The sequence below is a fragment of the Mytilus edulis genome, chromosome 10 (assembly GCF_963676685.1).
Source record: "Mytilus edulis chromosome 10, xbMytEdul2.2, whole genome shotgun sequence".
NCBI classification, from domain to species: domain Eukaryota; kingdom Metazoa; phylum Mollusca; class Bivalvia; order Mytilida; family Mytilidae; genus Mytilus; species Mytilus edulis.
In genome coordinates, this window is record NC_092353.1 from 84021789 (window position 1) to 84043255 (window position 21467).

Sequence of the window (21467 nt, forward strand, 5' to 3'; positions counted from 1 at the left end):
TTAAATATTTCGTGGAAGGGCAGACTAAACATTTTCAGTGGTTGAAGATTATAAACCCTAGTTATCACACACACATTTTCATCATCCAAATTAAAAGACTGTCGTCAAGTACTTTTAGAAAAAATAGCTATTTGAACTACGCTACTCTGTTTTTGTGATTCATTAGATAGGTATCTCAATTGACCCATATATTTCATCTTTTCGTACTGTCATTTTTTTACGTTATAAAGTCAACCTGTAGCTTTGATATATAATAATGATAGAATCTGAAGCGAGATGCTACATATATAAAATACTCTTGCTTTGTACGTTTTAAAGACAAAATATACACCCCAAACATGCCCTTACATAAAAAGGTGCACTCGATTTTTCTCTTTTCGATACAATCGTTACCTGTTTTGGGGAATTTTTTCTTGATTCACATAATGGAAGGGCAGACACGAAAATTTCTGAACTAAAAGATTGATATGTTCTCCGTCCGTGATAAAAAAAAATTCGGAGGTTATGCATTTTCTACATCCAACTTATAGATACTATATATAAAAAAGAAGATGTGGTATTATTGCCAATGAGACAGCTATCCAGAAAAGACCAAAATGACACAAACATTAACAACTTTAGGTAACCGTAAGGACTTCAACAATGACCAAAGCCCATACCGCATAGTCAGCTATAAAAGGCCCCGATAAGAACCATGTCGTCGACTTGATATCTTATTGTTTTGCATTACTATGTAATAGATACATTGAAAACTTATGCAAATGGTGTTTTTAAAATAAGAAAATTGTCGTTTTATTTGTTTCTATTAACTTTTTAAAATTTTGCTACTATATCAAACATTACAGTTAACTTTTTATCGCTTTCTCGATAAACACAGAGCTTCGATTCTTTTGTTCTATTTCAAAAGTGTTTCCGCCTGCATATATCAAGACAAATTAAGATTTTAATCTGCTTCCTCTGGACCCATACACATGGGCTCGATTACCAAATATTCGTATGTATTATTAATGTTTTTAATGCTCCATTTATTGGCATTATGTTTTTCTGGTCTGTGCGTACGTTCGTCCGTTCGTCTGTTTGTTTGTCCGTTTGTCCAGCTTCAAGTTAAATAAAATTGAAACTTAGTACACATTTTGCCTATGGAATGATCTTTTTAATTCTAATGCGAAATTACAGTTTTATCCCATTTTCATAGTCCACTAAACATAGAAAATGATAGTGTAGATGAGGCATCCGTGTACTAGGGACACATTCATGTTTCTTCAAATTTTCGTCGTATCGCTGTAAATTTGTGTTAAAATTTTAACGTCGATATCAATAAATATTTCATTGTTTACGAGAAATATGCAATTTACTACCATTGTTATAAATCCTAAATATGGCCAATTATATTATAGTTTAAAAAAAGAAATTTATGAAACATATTTATATCCGCTAACCGAGCCCCTATTGAGATCGACAAACTCAACAAAAAAGCTTTGAATACAATACTTCTTAGAATTGATGGTCATCCTATAAAAGTTACGGTCGTCCTATATAAATTACAGTCAGTCTTTACAAATTACGGTCATCCTTTACAAGTTACGGTCATCTTTTTACCAATCACGGTCATCCTTGTGTTATGTTACGGTCATCTTGAAAATATTTTGATTATGATTTACGGTCATCTTAACGATTTTTTCAATTCGAATTTCCCGTTTCATGCACATTTCTCGGAAGTAATTAGTGATTTTCGAGTGATTCTTTTATAAATTTACATCGTTTCAATGTATGATTTGTAAAGAAAATGATATAGAAACACTTTAACAGACAATACAGAAACTGACCTAATTTTTCATCCGACATCTTGGGATGACCGTGAATGCAGTTACGGTCATCAGCTTTACCCCAGTGGTATTGGCTCTGTCCTGTTACTTAAATGAATATTAATTATGGGACGTTGTATATATTTTTGTTGGTTTTTGGTGATAATTTCAGATCTTGCTTCCAGATGGCGCTGTTAATAAACTTCCTGTTTAAAGCAAACCTCTTTCTTTTTCTAACTCGCCAATAATTCGTCTTTTCGCTGCAGTAGCACAAAATAAATTAAACAATCTTGATGATGCGATGATTTCCTATGATAATTGTGTTTAATAGGTAAGATTTAACATATGCAAATACAAAAATACAGTCTCAAATGACAAATGATGGGACTGGCCTTGTCATTTCGAACATACTCCGATACTCTCCTTTAAAATTATTAAATATACTGTAATGCATTTCGACTTAATACGCGTTATCATACAGCATTCGTTGTAGAAAATATAGGGTGAACAACACACAAATGAAACAACAGTATAGTAATGAGTAAGTTAATTAGAAACAGAAGAAAATAACTTAGTACAGTACATGATGACTACATATAAATTAATGTTAGCTATATATCACTTATCCACTTCCTGTGGAATGTACTAGGTCTATTCGCCCTGAGTACCATCCTGCAAATAGTCTGTTCGCCATGGGTTCATTTTCTCTACCTTTATTAAACAAAAATTATATAAAGGTACATGTATCGAAAAAACAACAGGTCTAATACATGTACAATGTATACGAAAACGAGAAACACTGATGAACCACATCAGCAATCATTAAACAACAGGTAATTGACTTAGGACAGGTGCAAACAAATGCAGCTGTTTTAAATGTTACTTTTTATTTAAGTATGACAAAAACAATGTAAATGTTTTTATCACTTTTCAGGAAGTTGTAACATATTATGGCATTTAGAAATAACAATATGGACAACAGTTTAGGAATGGGACAGTAAGTTATTTTTAGAAACATAAAATTCTTCTTTCTATTTTTAAACATTGTGTAATCACAATCATCATGGAGGGTTTATATTTTATGACACCAACTTCTAGGTAATTGAATTTTTGATAAATTTCTATTGATTTCTGGGTGTAGAACATAAAGTTATTAAATTGTACAAATGTAGTTTCAGATGCTAATTGTTTAAACATTCCTATGGGCATGATGTGTTTCCAAAAAAATATCATTTATATGTACTGCAATTTACATTTTACATATGTAATACATATTTATGTAGATGTATGTCTGATGCTAGGTGTAATGTTATATTAGAAAAAAGAAAAAAATAGTCTTCAATATTTTTTTGAGCATTTTAATTTGATAATGCATTTTTTGAAAAAATAGTGCTGTTTTGAAGTTGGTGATATCTAGATCAATATGTATGAAAAATAATACTTTGTTAATTCAGAAAATTCTTAGTGGAAACCTGGAATACACAGTAAGTATTACACTTAGTTAATAAATACTGTGGAAATCAAATATTAAAAGAAAGCCACATTTGTTTTAATACACATATTGATGTTTATATTTACATGTATGAATGCTTGTAAATTCACAGTATTTTTAACTAAGTTTTCTTATGTTAATTTGTTGTTTTGTTTATGTCTTCCCTACGCTTATTTCCAGAACATTTGCAGCTTTGGTAAATCATTATCAACATTTCTGTGAATAGTCCAGCCTCCTAAACCATAAAATCAACCATCAAAGCAAACCTTTTTATTTTATCATAAAATATTATTGGTTGGATGGTTGCTGAAATATTTCATGATTTTTTTAATTTTCCCTTGATGATTGACAGCTTTTCATATGAGTGCTCACATCCTTTTTTGAAAACAATACAGTGATCTTGACTTAAGGGATCTATTTCTAATTCACATAATTCCTTTTGCTGTCTGCATGTGACAACAGCTTCAAAAACGGTGTCAAATATTCACAGTATTTCAGGAGACCTGGACTGATGATTTGTACAGATCCAGTCATTCCAGTGTTGTAGTACCATGATTTTTTTTAATCTGTTTCATTTTTATGTATTTGACTTATGAATGGACACTCAACACTACACTTTATCACTGACAACAGACAAGAAACAGGGTTCCATGGTTTACTTCTAAGGATTTTGACTTACAGGATTTGTTAGGGATTGTTGTCATGATTGTACATGGATCTTTGGCAATATGATCCTTCCATTTCAGTACACAAACATTAATGTTATTTGTATTTACAAAATCATGTTGATAAAGTTTGTTAATGTTTTGGCCTTATATCACATAAGGCCATAAAAAAGAATAGGTTTGTTTGCCCAAACCCTACCTACCCAGAAAAAAGCTGCCTACCCAAATTCTTTTATTGTCCTGATTTGAAGAAGGTTTTTTTTTATCAGAAAGGCATGAAGACTAATAAACACCACATACTTGAAAAAAAAGAAAAAGAAAATGCCTACCTACCTACTCACTGTCTCAACCTTTGGGTAGGGTTTGGTCAAACCAAAATATTTTTAATTGTGGCCTAATAACTTTATTTGTGCTACAGTATGCTTGAGGAGATTACACAAAAATGACCACATAAGTGTATGCTAGTGATTTATCCCTGGATGCTGATGATTGGGAGTGATTCACAGTGAAATATTCCAATGTACTACACTTTTTTGTACCCTGCACAAATTTATAATAGAGTAGTAAATCTGAGTCATTTCCTCAAGAGCAACACCTGCAAGAATACATGGAAAATAATTCTAAATGAATTATCCTGACAACTTTAGGTGTGATCCTTGAACACAATTGTTACGCTGTTGTCTTTTACTGTATAAGTTATAGGTTTTTGCTCATTTTTGAAGTCAAGCGACCCACTGTATGTAAATATTTGTCCTCTGCATAGCTACTTTATATTGTTTTTTAATGTTCTTGCATGATTTTAATGGCAATGAAACCCAAGCAATGTTGTTCAACAGTTGGTGATTTTGGAAAATTTGATGTCTGTTTAACTTTTCCATGTTTTCAGGAAAACATTTTAACGCTATAAAAATATATATACATATACATGATATAATTACATGTACTGCATTTAAAATATTAATGATTTTTTATGCCCTACCTACGATAGTAGAGGGGCATTATGTCTTCTGGTCTGTGCGTCTGTCTCTCCGTCCGTCCATTCGTATGTCCTGCTTCAGGTTAATGTTTTTAGTCAAGGTAGTTTTTGATGAAGTTGAAGTCCAATCAACTTGAAACTTAGTATACATGTTCCTATGATATGATCTTTCTAATTTTAATGCCAAATAAGAGTTTTTACTATAATTTCACGGTCCACTAAACACAAAAAAATGATAGTGTGAGTGGGGCATCTGTGTACTATGGACACATTCTTGTTTTAATCCAAAACAGATCAGCTGTTCAATTGTGGTTTTCACCATTATTTCTTGAAATAAAATCCATTAAGTTTCGTTACTTTATCATATTTATATACTTATGCTTAACAAACCTGAATAATCCAGTCCCTCCTGTAATCATTTTCTTCTACTTGTGAGGGGCTGAAGTCCCAACACATTCAAACTTTTCAAAAAACCTGAATTTTGATTGGTGCCCTGTGGCAAAGGTGACCAATCAACAGTCCGTTCTAATTTATCAAGATAGGTTAATCCTTAGCTTATTTTGAATGGTCATGATGGTCGATGTCAATTTTTCATTGTAAATGCATTTAGGCATTAATGTACCTGTAGAGTAGCAAAATATAACCACTGAATTATTTTGGTCAAAAGCATAACAAATGATTTTTTTTTTTAATTTAATGGGTCATTTGGTCAAGTAGTCAGCACATGCCCAAGATTTCCAAGCCTGATTGCTTTGATAAGTTACAGTAACATTGTAGATTAATCCCAATTGTAATAAGTCCCTTAGTAATGGTAGTAGTTTGATGTAAAATTTAACATTTTTCTTTTCAGATATGGCGGGCAAAACAGGAAAACCCCAGGAGAACTGTCACCAGGATCAAAGAGACATGAGAGAAACATGGGACTAGGAATTGTGGGTCTACAACCCCCACAACCTCCCCCACCTAATCAACCACCTCCCTCAATGCAGCCTCCATCACAAGCTGTGCAGCCTCCAAAACCACGCAAAACTGTATGTAACACAAGTACAGCTAGCTTTTGTACAAAAACTATGTAACACTAGTAGAGCTAGCATTTGTACCAAACCGTAATACATGTACTACATTTTATTTCAAGAGTATTTTTATTTGTCTTGTTTGTGTAAAAAACTCCCTGGAAGCTTGCATTGACATGGGTATTTTTGTCTCAAATGACCTTATCTGTTCCTCAATTTCACTGATGTTAACCAAAATATATATGGAGACTATGTCAACATGTCATTTGCACTTAATACATAACAGGTAAAATGTAGATTTATTTGTATGCGTAACAATCCATTTGTTTTACAAATATATGAATATACTGTGAGGGAAATATGACAACGAGACAGCACCCAAACAACAATTAACCAACATACATCTCAAGGTCAATTATTGATTAGAATCTCTTGAATACAATGTATAGTCAAGCTCTGAAATCAAGCAGAAATTTGTGAATAAATTAATCAGAAATATTTATAGATTTAGATTCAATCACTGAAACAGATATTTTTCCACTGGACAGTTAAATTTTAAATATTTAAAGCGTGAGGCTATATTTTGAGTTAACGATTAAAATCTGTTATATTTTATTTTTATTTTTAGGGTTTATTTGGGGAAGACGAGGACAATGAAACCAGTATGTATTTCCCACAGTCATCATTCAGAACCGATAGAGATGTAAGTTTACAGTCAAACCTTTCTGTCTGAACTTTTACAAGTTTACATTCAAACCTGTTAGTCTTTCAGACTCAGTGTTTATAGCCAAACATGTTGAAATATCTTCTTCAAATTTAAATTTAAATCTCTTAGATTTAAAACATGGTTCCTGTCAAACAATCAAACAAACACCCAAAGAAAATCCTGACAGAAACTTTGTAGGCATTCGTTAAAATCCTATACTGACATTCGTTAAAATCCTATACTGACAGATATTTGTTGAAATCCTATACTGACAGATACTTTGTAGATATTCGTTGAAATCCTATACTGACAGATACTTTGTAGATATTCGTTGAAATCCTATACTGACAGATACTTTGTAGATATTCGTTGAAATCCTATACTGACAGATACTTTGTAGATATTCGTTGAAATCCTATACTGACAGATACTTTGTAGATATTCGTTGAAATCCTATACTGACAGAAACTTTGTAGATATTCGTTGAAATCCTATACTGACAGAAACTTTGTAGATATTCGTTAAAATCCTATACTGACAGAAACTTTGTAGATATTCGTTAAAATCCTATACTGACAGATACTTTGTAGATATTCGTTAAAATCCTATACTGACAGAAACTTTGTAGATATTTGTTAAAATCCTATACTGACAGATACTTTGTAGATATTCGTTAAAATCCTATACTGACAGATACTTTGTAGATATTCGTTAAATCCTATACTGACAGAAACTTTGTAGATATTCGTTAAAATCCTATACTGACAGAAACTTTGTAGATATTCGTTAAAATCCTATACTGACAGAAACTTTGTAGATATTCGTTAAAATCCTATACTGACAGATACTTTGTAGATATTCGTTAAAATCCTATACTGACAGATACTTTGTAGATATTCGTTAAAATCCTATACTGACAGATACTTTGTAGATATTCGTTAAAATCCTATACTGACAGATACATGTACTTTGTAGATATTCGTTAAAATCATATTTTGTCTCACAGAAATCAGGTTTATAATATGAAGGAATGTCACCGGGGCAACCTTTGGGTGTAAACAAAGCGTTTTATTTATTTCATCATAAAAATTTAATTAATAATATAAAATAATAAGTTTTGAATATTTTTACAAAATCTTGAGATTAGATTTTAAGTTCCATGTATAGTGGGCAGTTTGAGAGTGTAACAAATGGAATCAACCATTTACTATAACGTTTAATAGCTGAGTCACCACTTCTATATATAACCAGAACCTATTTGACTTTACAGATGATGTCATCAGGTTCCCCGTCTCAATTATCAAGTGGATTTGGAAATAGTAACTTTTATTCTCAAGGTAAGAAATTGTTCTCAAAGATAATTGGTTAATTTTATGGCACTGTAAATTCTAATTTTATTTTTAATTGCTACATGTTATGTTTGTTAAAATAAAAAATAAAAAACACTTAATTTTGAATAACTTATTTGTATAAAATATTTGATGAAATTGTAATAATTAATCTCACTTTTATATCTGACTGTCTTGTCACTTTTAACATTTATAAGTAGTGTAATCTTTAAATTGAATATCTTTATACATCTTGTTATAGGTCTCAGCAATTTTACAATGCCACAACAGAGAGGTATAACAGGGCCCCAGTTCAGAGGTACAAGTCAGGGTCATGTGACACCTACCAGCATGCATCTACCTTTAAATTTACAGCAAGCTCCTCAACAGCCATCACCAAACAGGTAAGATAAAGTATATTACTTTATTGTTACAGAGCACAATAGAATAACAAATAAAGGTGCCAATAATCATTACTAAACATACATTTTGACAGACAAAGAAATTAACAATTAAAGAAACAAGAGTTGATTAATTAGATGACTTGAAAATAATATCACTTTTTATACGACCGCAAAATTTGAAAAATTTTTCGTCGTATATTGCTATCACGTTGGCGTCGGCGTCGTCGTCGTCGTCGTCGTCCGGCGTCCGAATACTTTTAGTTTTCGCACTCTAACTTTAGTAAAAGTGAATGGAAATCTATGAAATTTTAACACAAGGTTTATGACCACAAAAGGAAGGTTGGTATTGATTTTGGGAGTTTTGGTCCCAACATTTTAGGAATTAGGGGCCAAAAAGGGCCCAAATAAGCATTTTCTTGGTTTTCGCACTATAACTTAAGTTTAAGTGTATAGAAATCTATGAAATTTTGACACAAGGTTTATGACCACAAAAGAAAGGTTGGGATTGATTTTGGGAGTTTTGGTTCCAACAGTTTAGGAATAAAGGGCCAAAAAAGGGCCCAAATAAGCATTATTCTTGGTTTTCGCACAATAACTTTAGTACAAGTAAATAGAAATCAATGAAATTTTAACACAAGGTTTATGACCACAAAAGGAAGGTTGGGATTGATTTTTGGAGTTGAGGTCACAATAGTTTATGAATTAGGGGCCAAAAAGTGGCCCAAATAAGCATTATTTTTGGTTTTCGCACAATAACTTTAGTATAAGTGAATAGAAATCAATGAAATTTTAACACAAGGTTTATGACCACAATAGCAAGGTTGGGTTTGATTTTGGGAGTTTTGGTCCTAACAGTTTAGGAATAAGGGGCCCAAAGGGTCCAAAATTGAACTTTGTGTGATTTCATCTAAAATTAAATAATTGGGGTTCTTTGATATGCCGAATCTAACTATGTATGTAGATTCTTAATTTTTGGTCCCGTTTTCAAATTGGTCTACATTAAGGTCCAAAGGGTCCAAAATTGAACTTAGTTTGATTTTAACAAAAATTGAATCCTTGGGGTTCTTTGATATGCTGAATTTAAAAATGTACTTAGATTTTTAATTATTGGCCTAGTTTTCAAGTTGGTCCAAATGGGGGTCCAAAATTAAACTTTGTTTGATTTCATCAAAAATTGAATAAATGGGTTCTTTGATATTCCAAATCTAACTGTGTATGTAGATTCTTAATTTTTGGTCCAGTTTTCAAATTGGTCTACATTAAGGTCCAAAGGGTCCAAAATTAAACTAAGTTTGATTTTAACAAAAATTAAATTCTTGGGCTTATTTGATATGCTTTATCTAAATATGTACTTTGATTTTTGATTATGGGCCCAGTTTTCAAGTTGATCCAAATCAGGATTCCATATCAAGTATTGTGCAATAGCAAGAAATTTTCAATTGCACAGTATTGCACAATAGCAAGAAATATCTAATTAATTTTCAATTGGAGTTATCTTTCTTTGTATAGAATAGTAGTTGATAATATATGTTGGAAATTTGCCAGACATGACTATGATGTCATTTTCTATTTTTATTTGCCAATAACTTTATGTAAATAACTTCATTGGAAATTTGCCAGTATAAAATGTTGCTGATGAAGCTTTTTTTCCTTATCTTATCTAAAATGTTTTTAGATAATGTATGTTGGACATTTGCCAGACATGACTATGATGTCATTTTCTATTTTTATTTGCCAATAACTTTATGTAAATAACTTCATTGGAAATTTGCCAATAAAAAATGTTGCTGATGAAGTTTTTTTTTATTGTTTTATACAATAAACAATGTATATTCACTTTTACTACCAACTAATCTTTACCATTCAGTGATAACAAGCACTTTATTTTACATTTTAATATTTTATGATGTATTTAAAAGAGTAGTTATTTTTGCAAACTCCATTAGAAATTTGAATTGATATCAGTTTTGGAAAAAGGGAAACAGGGATGTGAAAAAAAGGGGGGGGGGTTTAAATTTTTCTCATTTCAGATTTCATAAATAAAAAGAAAATTTCTTCAAACATTTTTTTGAGAGGATTAATATTCAACAGCATAGTGAATTGCTCAAAGGCAAAAAAAAACTTTTAAGTTCATTAGACCACATTCATTCTGTGTCAGAAACCTATGCTGTGTCAACTATTTAATTTTAGATTTAAAAAGTTTGAAGAAGAAATCTTTAATTGATTTGTAAAATCTTGACATTTGTTTTGTGTAAAAAAAAAACATGTAATGTCAAAAATTTGATCACAATCCAAATTCAGAGCTGTATCACGCTTGAATGTTTTGTCCATACTTGCCCCAACTGTTCAGGGTTCGACCTCTGCGGTCGTTTAAAGCTGCGCCCTGCGGAGCACCTGGTGTATAATTTACATTTATAAATATCATTTTAATGTACTACTTTTCTTTCTTGTGTATGAGCTTCCTATATTAGGAACACCCCATTACTGGGTACTACATGGTTTCCTTTATTTTCTTGGATTGAGGATTTCTGGCATTTTCATGGATATTTGATTTTGGTGGTTTTTCCATTTAGTCTTCATACATTCCTATTGTTAAATTATAATGTGTTGTAAATTGAAATTCAGGGTTCCCTGGTAACCTAGTAATCCTTGAAAAAAGATATCCAACGAATAACAATGAATCCACAGTATTTCTGCAAAAGCTGTAATGATGTTTGACAAGTTGCCTGTCTTCAACAAAAAAAAAATTCAACATGTAGCTTAACAAAAAAGTAAAAGAAATTGCAAACAATTTTACAATTTTCTACGTTATGTATTTTATTTCATCTTTTTTTAGAAACATAATATCAGCCATCGGAGGACAAAGGAGTGTGATGAACCAAAACAATATGTCTAAAATACAGAACCGACCAATAGGCTCTGGTATGCCCAGGTTAGTCAATTTGTTAGATATAAAAGCTCTCTGTTTAAAATTGAGAAAGGAAATGGGGAATGTGTCAATCGACAACAAACCGACCATATAGCAGACAACAGCCGAAGGCCACCAATGGGTCTTCAATGTAGCAAGAAACTACTGCACCCATAAGCATCCTTCAGCTGGCCCCTTAAAAAATATGTGTACTAGTACAGTGATATTGGACGTCATACTAAACTCCAAATTATACACAAGAAACTAAAATTAAATATCATACAAGACTAACAAAGGCCAGTGGCTCCTGACTTGGGACAGGCGCAAAATTGCAGCGGGGTTAAACATGTTTATGAGATTTCAACCCTCCCCCTATACCTCTAAACAATGTAGAAAAGTAAACACTTATGTCATTCAGTTCATGTGCTACTCACTTCAATGCATTTGAATGGAGACATATAGTTGGAAACCCCACCCTTTATCCTGATTGGGACGCCATTGATTAAAGGTGTATTTTTTTTTTATACGACCGCAAAAATTTTAATTTTTTGGTCGTCTATTGCTATCACGTTGGCGTCGTCGTCGTCCGAATACTTTTAGTTTTCCCACTCTAACTTTAGTAAAAGTGAATAGAAATCAATGTAATTTTAACACAAGGTTTATGACCACAAAAGGAAGGTTGGGATTGATTTTGGGAGTTTTGGTCCCAACATTTTAGGAATTAGGGGCCAAAAAGGGCCCAAATAAGCATTTTCTTGGTTTTCGCACTATAACTTTAGTAAAAGTGAATAGAAATCTATGAAATTTTGACACAAGGTTTATGACCACAAAAGGAAGGTTGGGATTGATTTTGGGAGTTTTGGTTCCAACAGTTTAGGAATAAAGGGCCCAAATAAGCATTATTCTTGGTTTTTGCACCATAACTTTAGTATAAGTAAATAGAAATCTATGAAATTTAAACACAAGGTTTATGACCATAAAAAGAAGGTTGGGTTTGATTTTGGGAGTTTTGGTCCTAACAGTTTAGGAATAAGGGGCCCAAAGGGTCCAAAATTGAACTTTGTGTGATTTCATCAAAAATTGAATAATTGGGGTTCTTTGATATGCCGAATCTAACTATGTATGTAGATTCTTAAATTTTGGTCCCGTTTTCAAATTGGTCTACATTAAGGTCCTAAGGGTCCAGAATTAAACTTAGTTTGATTTTAACAAAAATTAAATCCTTGGGGTTCTTTGATATGCTGAATCTAAAAATGTACTTAGATTTTTAATTATTGGCCTAGTTTTCAAGTTAGTCCAAATTGGGGTCCAAAATTAAACTTTGTTTGTTTTCATCAAAAATTGAATAATTGGGGTTCTTTGATATGCCAAATCTAACTGTGTATGTAGATTCTTAATTTTTGGTCCAGTTTTCAAATTGGTCTACATTAAGGTCCAAAGGGTCCAAAATTAAACTAAGTTTGATTTTAACAAAAATTAAATTCTTGGGCTTATTTGATATGCTTTATCTAAATATGTACTTTGATATTTGATTATGGGCCCAGTTTTCAAGTTGGTCCAAATCAGAATTCCATATCAAGTATTGTGCAATAGCAAGAAATTTTCAATTGCACAGTATTGCACAATAGCAAGAAATATCTAATTGCACAATATTGTGCAATAGCAGTTAATTTTCAATTGGAGTTATCTTTCTTTGTATAGAATAGTAGTTGATAATATATGTTGGAAATTTGCCAGACATGACTATGATGTCATTTTCTATTTTTATTTGCCAATAACTTTATGTAAATAACTTCATTGGAAATTTGCCAATATAAAATGTTGCTGATGAAGCTTTTTTCCTTATCTTATCTAAAATGTTTTTAGATAATGTATGTTGGACATTTGCCAGACATGACTATGATGTCATTTTCTATTTTTATTTGCCAATAACTTTATGTAAATAACTTCATTGGAAATGGCAAAAAAAAAACTTTTAAGTTCATTAGACCACATTCATTCTGTGTCAGAAACCTATGCTGTGTCAACTATTTAATTTTAGATTTAAAAAGTTTGAAGAAGAAATCTTTAATTGATTTGTAAAATCTTGACATTTGTTTTGTGTAAAAAAAACCCATGTAATGTCAAAAATTTGATCACAATCCAAATTCAGAGCTGTCTCACGCTTGAATGTTTTGTCCATACTTGCCCCAACTGTTCAGGGTTCGACCTCTGCGGTCATATAAAGCTGCGCCCTGCGGAGCACCTGGTTTAATATGAAAAAAATCTTTAAACTAAAGTGAATACAAGACATCTTAATGTTGGTTTTTTTTACCACTTTAAAGTTGGGGCTTACAATTTAAGTTAATTATAAGTCCTAGTTTAAGTTCAAATTTATTGATTTTTGTATATTTGTTTTGTCAAGAGTCAGATGTAATGTAATAAGATTAAAAAATAGATGTTGAAATATTAATTATGTATTGCATGTTTTTCAGTTCAAGTACACCAATATCAAATATGAACAATATGAACAACAGTTTTATATTTGGACAGAGTAGTCGACAAAGTAAGTGCTTAGATTGATAGCAATCTATTATTTTATGAAATCCAGTTTTAAATAGTCAACTTATGGTGGTTTTTTTTCGCACACTTAAAACACTGAAGCTTCAATAACAATCCACCATTTGATAAAGGTGAAAATTGAAGGTCACTGATGATCTAGGAGGTAATTTAGTATGAAAATTGAAGGTCACTGATGACCTAGGAGGTAATTTAGAATGAAAATTGAAGGTCACTGATGATCTAGGAGGTAATTTAGTATGAAAATTGAAGGTCACTGATGATCTAGGAGATAATTTAGAATGAAAATTGAAGGTCACTGATGATCTAGGAGATAATTTAGAATGAAAATTGAAGGTCACTGATGATCTAGGAGATAATTTAGTATGAAAATTGAAGGTCACTGATGATCCAGGAGATAATTTAGAATGAAAATTGAAGGTCACTGATGATCCAGGAGATAATTTAGTATGAAAATTGAAGGTCACTGATGATCTAGGAGGTAATTTAGTATGAAAATTGAAGGTCACTGATGATCTAGGAGGTAATTTAGAATGAAAATTGAAGGTCACTGATGATCTAGGAGGTAATTTAGAATGAAAATTGAAGGTCACTGATGATCTAGGAGGTAATTTAGTATGAAAATTGAAGGTCACTGATGATCTAGGAGGTAATTTAGAATGAAAATTGAAGGTCACTGATGATCTAGGAGGTAATTTAGAATGAAAATTGAAGGTCACTGATGATCTAGGAGGTAATTTAGAATGAAAATTGAAGGTCACTGATGATCTAGGAGGTAATTAAGTATGAAAATTGAAGGTCACTGATGATCTAGGAGGTAATTTAGAATGAAAATTGAAGGTCACTGATGATCTAGGAGGTAATTTAGTATGAAAATTGAAGGTCACTGATGATCTAGGAGGTAATTTAGAATGAAAATTGAAGGTCACTGATGATCTAGGAGGTAATTTAGAATGAAAATTGAAGGTCACTGATGATCTAGGAGGTAATTTAGTATGAAAATTGAAGGTCACTGATGATCTAGGAGGTAATTTAGTATGAAAATTGAAGGTCACTGATGATCTAGGAGGTAATTTAGTATGAAAATTGAAGGTCACTGATGATCTAGGAGGTAATTTAGAATGAAAATTGAAGGTCACTGATGATCTAGGAGGTAATTTAGAATGAAAATTGAAGGTCACTGATGATCCAGGAGGTAATTTAGTATAAAAATTGAAAGTCACTGATGATCTAGGAGGTAATTTAGTATAAAAATTGAAATATTTGTTGAGATATGACCTGTATGAGCTACAGATTAAAATTGGAGCAGTCATCAATGCATCTAAAAATTGAGAATGGAAATCGGGAATGTGTCAAAGAGACAACAACCCAACCATAGAAAAAACAACAGCAGATATGTTTAGATTATCATGTTTTCTACACATTGATATCGCAAAATATCAGCTCTGAGCTACAATGTGACCCTTTTTGGCAAGCTAAATAAGGAAGACACTATAACACTATTTACACAACAACAAGTAGAGAATGATAGAGAATAATGCTTAGAATTGAAAAGAAGTTATACCTTTTTTGTAACCAGTAGGTAAACAAGACGAAATATCTATGAAAATTAGATATCACCCCAAAAGAGGCCTGGCTTGTGGATCAGCCGTTTTAACAAAATGCAACCTAGTAGCATGATAGAAACTTTATAGTCTGCATAACGCTTAGTGTATTTTTTATTTGTAGTATTTGGAAATGATGAGAATCAGCCTGGTTTGGATTTATCTGAGTTCCCAAGTCTGAGTAATCGTGGTTCCCTACCAAATAGCAGTGGTGTGTCATCCATACGTAATTATGGTAAGTAAAGATGATGGTTAGGTAGGATTCCGTTATTTTACAAGTAGGATAAAAGATGAAATTGAATTTGAAATTTCTTGTATGCAAATCAAGGGCAATCAACTAGTTTTAAATTACAGCTCGAATAAAAATAGGAACATAGCATTGAAGGAAAAGTCAATTAACCATAGATTCCATATAAGTGTCTGATTCTCAGTACTGTAAAGACATAAATCACAAAAAAAATAGTATCTTATGTAAACTTCATCTTTATGGAAAATGAGGTTTAAGTGCATAAAAAACATGATATTAAATCTTAAGGTAAACTTTGCCTATGAAAGTCTAAAAATTTAATTCCAAGGAAAATTAACAGTATTTTTTTACCTTTGTTTTACACAGTTTTTAGACAGGAATAGATAAATTAAGTAAAAATTCTCCTATTTTTTTCTCCCTCCTAAATATTAATGTTATTGATAACTGTATGCAATATTTATAGGTATGGTGAGTAAACCTGTGTCGGATCAAACACCAGAATTCCAGATACAACAAGAAGACTTCCCAGCTCTACCAGGTGCTACAAGTAAGTTACTGTAAATGCACAAACTTTGGCCATGTTTTTTGTTGATCCTTCAACTTTTTTCGATCCTACTTTCTGTCTTCACCTGTCTTGTCTTAATCGGCGTCCACAAATATTCACTCTGTGGTAAAAGTTTTTGAAATTTTAATAACTTTCTTAAGCTATACTAGATTTTTACCAAACTTGGACAGAAGCTTCTTACAATCAAAAGATAGTATCAAGAGGAATATTTTCTATTAATTTTATACTCATTTTTGTTGAGCCTGTGATTACCAGCTAAAGTAGGCCATGTCTTAATTATTGTGGAATGACAACAGGATTGGGTTCACAAAATAAAAACTTGTGTTGTAAATTTTGATAGCAGGTTTGGAATATTACATTTCTGTATTTAAAAAAAATGATTAATCTGACATTTATTTCTAATGTTTGACAAGCACAACAATAAATACAGACAAAAATATCTGAATTTACAGTAGTTTTGTATTCTTAACATTACAATATGAAAAATCACATAAACAAGTGTAATTAAAAAGCATTAGCTTTAAAGAACTGGATGATTGAAAATTGAAAATATAATTTATTTTGATTATTATGAAGATTTAGAATTAAGAATTTCTGTTTATGTACATTTCTCAATGAGGACTTTTTATGAGGGCAAACATAAAACAATGTTTCTGCATAAATCTCATGCAAATTACTGGTTTATATTGTCATTGTCATGTGAGTGTCATTTGGCATTTAGTTGGGCATAAAAGTAATAAGAAGAATTGGATTGTGCAGTAGTATTGAATCCCCCAAATACAGTTTACGATATTTATGAATGTAAACATATATCAGTAGAAACTTAAATTATAAAAGTGTCTATGTGAAATAAGCACTAAAACTTGTGTTCGTACCCAACAATGTAGTTATATGAGCTATAAAAATATGCTTTTAGTATTCCTTAAATTATGTAAGGTATTTATACACCCTCAAAAACAAAACAAAAAACTTACAATTGCAGATCTGAGAGTACTCACAGTTACTTACAGCTAGTTCATGTAGTACAAAGTTAATAACAACTGAGCAAATCCCATACTGCCTAGTCACCTATTAAAGTCCTTGAAATGACAAATGTACACAATATCAAATGAGAAACTTACAGCCCAATTTAATTTTATATACAAAACAGTGAATGAAAAACAAATATGATATACATCAACAAACGAAAACCACTGAATTACATACTCCTGAACAAATTATGTATGTGTAATTATTTATTTAAAAAACCCTGCAAATCATTTAATCAGTTATTTTTCTTTTTGTAGATCCACCATCAAGTTCATCAGGTGACGCTACTTGCAAAACGGTAAATTCTAAAAATAAAGATAATGATAGAAATTATAATTAAACTTTTATATACTGTAATAGCAGAAATTTTTGTGGAGTATTAAATTTCATTTATTATGTGCAAAGAATATATCCATGAAATTAAAACCACCACGAAAATTTAATATTTATATAATATCACTTCCATTTATTGGAATCCACGAAATTAAATTCCCATGAAATTTTATTAAGACACAAAAAACACGAAATTTTAACCCCACGAAAATTAGTGTTTCTACAGTATTTTATAATTTCACAAATGATATGGGATGATAATAGTCAGTTTTAGCCCAGTTTCCTAATGTGACAATTCTTGTTACTCCACACAATACTTTGTAGTTTTAAAAATAATCTTGCACAGCAAATAACTTTTGTTAGGTGGTGATTGAAAAAAACAATAAAACAGGGGTTGATATCAGATGCTCTTAAAAGGTAAGCATTTTTCTCCACATGTGGCATCCTTAATGTCACCACAGTACTGAAGTGATTGTAGATATTTCAAATAATTGGCACAAATAAGACAGAATCTCAAATATCAACTAGATCTATTTTTATCAAATGTTTAGAGTGAAATAAATACATACTGTAAAAATTAGGTGGATCTAAAGAAGGTCCCAATGATGCTTTAGAATGTCTAACCCCAAATCTCCAGATTTAACTGGGAACATCACTGAAAAATTATAGATCATGTTTGATTTACCTATGGAACCTTTAAACTAGCTGCCTAATCCAAATCAAATATGACCTTCGATCTCCACATGTTTCAGATTACAGAGAATTTTTCTGTAGATGATCTTATTTGCTTAATATTGCAGCCTACAAGTTTATCATCAGGGATTGGGGATACAAGTTTACTGAAGGATGGTAAATATCCTGGTGATAAGGCTCCAAAGAGAGGAATCCAGACACATCAAGATGGTAGGTCATAGGTCAACAGGCTTTACTACTATGTAAATGTCATAATTACAGCAAAATGCCTCTTTGTTTTAGAGGGAAAACGTAAACGTGTATAATAGTTCATTAAGCATGTTTAGTAAAGAGAATTTTTTTAGATTTCAAATAGGGAGGTAATTTTCAAATGTCAATATGTTTTCCACAAGTTCATGTACAAACAAAAAAGACTGGAGTAAAAATAATATAAATACAATGAACTCCGAGAGTGAATTATTTTGTTACCATCTCCTGCTATGTTTATTTATTATTCTTGTTTGGTTACTAGTTTCAAGGATTTTGCAGGTTAATAGAAAAATCTCAGATACTTTTAACATATATACAGATTTATATATTTGGCATAAATTCCCATCTATCATCGGAAGACTTACACATCAGTCCATGGTGAAAGCTAATAATTTTATTATTGTTATACACCTGCTATAAAAAAAAAAAGTGGGGGTATACTGTTAACCTCTGTCTGTCCTGTCTGTCTGTTCATCCATCCCATGAATATTTTTTATTGCATCTTTCTCAGGAACTACATAACAAAAATTTCTGAAATTTGTTTTTAGGTTTATTTGAGTCAGCTATACTGTTTGATTCAACACCAAGCAACTTCCAGTTTACTGAACACTTACATCTTTTTACATATGACACCTAAGTTGAAAATTTCTGTCACATTTTTCTCAGGAACTACATTACAAGGATTTCTGAAATTTGGTTTCAGGGTTTATATAAGTGGGCCCATATCGTGTGATGTATCTTCAGATTCATCACTCAACAACTTCCTGTTAACCGAACACTGATATATTTTTACATTATTGAAATTATCCACTTGTGGCCCGGTTACATCAGTGAGCAGTAGCTTACAGTTTTACTTGTTTTAGCTGAGAGATTTAAGCTGGCCTAATATGAATGTGTTAGGCAGTTTATATTATACTTGTGATATGAATGTGTTAGGCAGTTTATATTATACTTGTGATATGAATGTGTTAGGCAGTTTATATTATACTTGTGATGTGAATGTGTTAGGCAGTTTATATTATACTTGTGATGTGAATGTGTTAGGCAGTTTATATTATACTTGTGATGTGAATGTGTTAGGCAGTTTATATTATACTTGTGATATGAATGTGTTAGGCAGTTTATATCATACTTGTGATATGAATGTGTTAGGCAGTTTATATCATACTTGTGATGTGAATGTGTTAGGCAGTTTATATTATACTTGTGATGTGAATGTGTTAGGCAGTTTATATTATACTTGTGATATGAATGTGTTAGGCAGTTTATATCATACTTGTGATATGAATGTGTTGGGCAGTTTATATTATACTTGTGATGTGAATGTGTTAGGCAGTTTATATTATACTTGTGATATGAATGTGTTAGGCAGTTTATATCATACTTGTGATATGAATGTGTTAGGCAGTTTATATCATACTTGTGATATGAATGTGTTAGGCAGTTTATATTATACTTGTGATGTGAATGTGTTAGGCAGTTTATATTATACTTGTGATGTGAATGTGTTAGGCAGTTTATATCATACTTGTGATATGCAGTGATTTTGCTAGCGCTCGTCACTTTCGTATTTTACGAAAGGGTTTTCTCATTGACGAAGGTATTTCAAATCAATTTCGTCACTTTAATTTTGAAAGTGTAAAAAAAAATTCGCAATAAAATCTATAAATCTACCTGTCTTCATGTTTATGACAAGTTTATGATCTCCAGGTAATTAACATTTTTAACAGGTGTTACAAGTTGTGATTACAACTAATCCGCTTATCGCCATCGGATGGGTCACTAATCCGTTAATTATTATTACATCCCATAATTGAATAACCATCATAATTTATATTTCCCCAGGAAAACCAGTCAGTCGGCAAGTCATTTCAACAACCAGCTAGGAGTTTAGTTTCGTCAATTAATCAAAAATGTAACAACCCGGTCAGTTGGCATTTGAATTTCAATATTTTTCCAACGATCTGAAGTTCATTTGTCGTAGATTCGTCATTCGAAGGCATTTTCGTCATATTTGATTTAAATTTTCATCAAAAAACTTTCGACAATTTCCATTTAAAATAAAGAACTTTAATGTGTTTATTCAAAACTTTCACGAGTTAAACAGGTGCTTCCTGTATTGTGTTCTACGCATGCGTGAAAGTATTCCTTTGACTATTTATAGACTTTAAAAAAACGTAAAATACAAAATCATTTAATCGCGAGAGACAAATATCTCTTACTAAAGGAATTTAAATCAAAAAATGATAATTTCCTGATGAATCCGGACTCGTTTTGAATTTATTATCCACGTGTCACTTCCCGTTTTCGTTTCATTTTAAAACCGAAAGTAGTAAACGTGATCTATTGTTGATTTGTTTACAACCTACTTTCAGTCATTATTATAGTTCCAAAAAGGATTTTACACATTTCCAACTTGAAAGAAATGATTCCAAATATCGATTTAGACCTTTTATATGGATAATGATTATGCAGTGAAATAATCATTGCAAGTTAATTTCTGCTGTGATTCCTTGTTTAAAAAAAATAGAATCCAACTTTTGTTGATCAGGAATGACCCCTGGAACAAACTGAAGAGAAATTGTGAACTAAATTTCTGGATTCCATGTCAGAATCTTTCATAATAATGGCCAATACAGTCAAATCATACAATAACTGCCAATCATGCTGGTGCCTCAATCCCTTAAAATCTGACAAAGTCAAAAGATGAAGCTAGTAATATACATCATTGGCCCCTTGCTTTTACACAAAATAAGGTTGATTTTAATAGCGCGCAAAAGTGACTAAAGCCCTCAAAATCCTAGCTTAAACCCTGGTGATATGAATGTGTTAGGCAGTTTATATTATACTTGTGATATGAATGTGTTAGGCAGTTTATATTATACTTGTGA

The 21467-nt window shown here is 31.5% G+C and overlaps 1 protein-coding gene across 4 annotated transcripts in view; it reads left to right on the plus strand.

Moving 5' to 3' along the window:
* Positions 1–1963: 1963 nt before the first annotated feature.
* LOC139492040 (CCR4-NOT transcription complex subunit 2-like) overlaps positions 1964–21467 on the plus strand; it is a 30485-nt gene continuing 10981 nt past the window's right edge. For 2 of the 4 annotated variants that reach the window (XM_071280106.1, XM_071280107.1), the window contains exons 1-12: positions 1964–2136; positions 2740–2802; positions 5789–5969; positions 6580–6654; positions 7928–7994; positions 8248–8389; positions 11226–11321; positions 13772–13842; positions 15585–15695; positions 16171–16254; positions 17559–17599; positions 18435–18537. In XM_071280106.1, the coding sequence (XP_071136207.1) occupies positions 2756–2802; positions 5789–5969; positions 6580–6654; positions 7928–7994; positions 8248–8389; positions 11226–11321; positions 13772–13842; positions 15585–15695; positions 16171–16254; positions 17559–17599; positions 18435–18537 (1018 nt within the window). In that variant the 5' untranslated portion in view covers positions 1964–2136; positions 2740–2755. Of the gene's footprint in view, positions 2137–2739; positions 2803–3259; positions 3290–5788; positions 5970–6579; positions 6655–7927; positions 7995–8247; positions 8390–11225; positions 11322–13771; positions 13843–15584; positions 15696–16170; positions 16255–17558; positions 17600–18434; positions 18538–21467 lie in introns of all 4 variants that reach the window. The other 2 variants (XM_071280105.1, XM_071280103.1) reach the window with 2 other exon arrangements.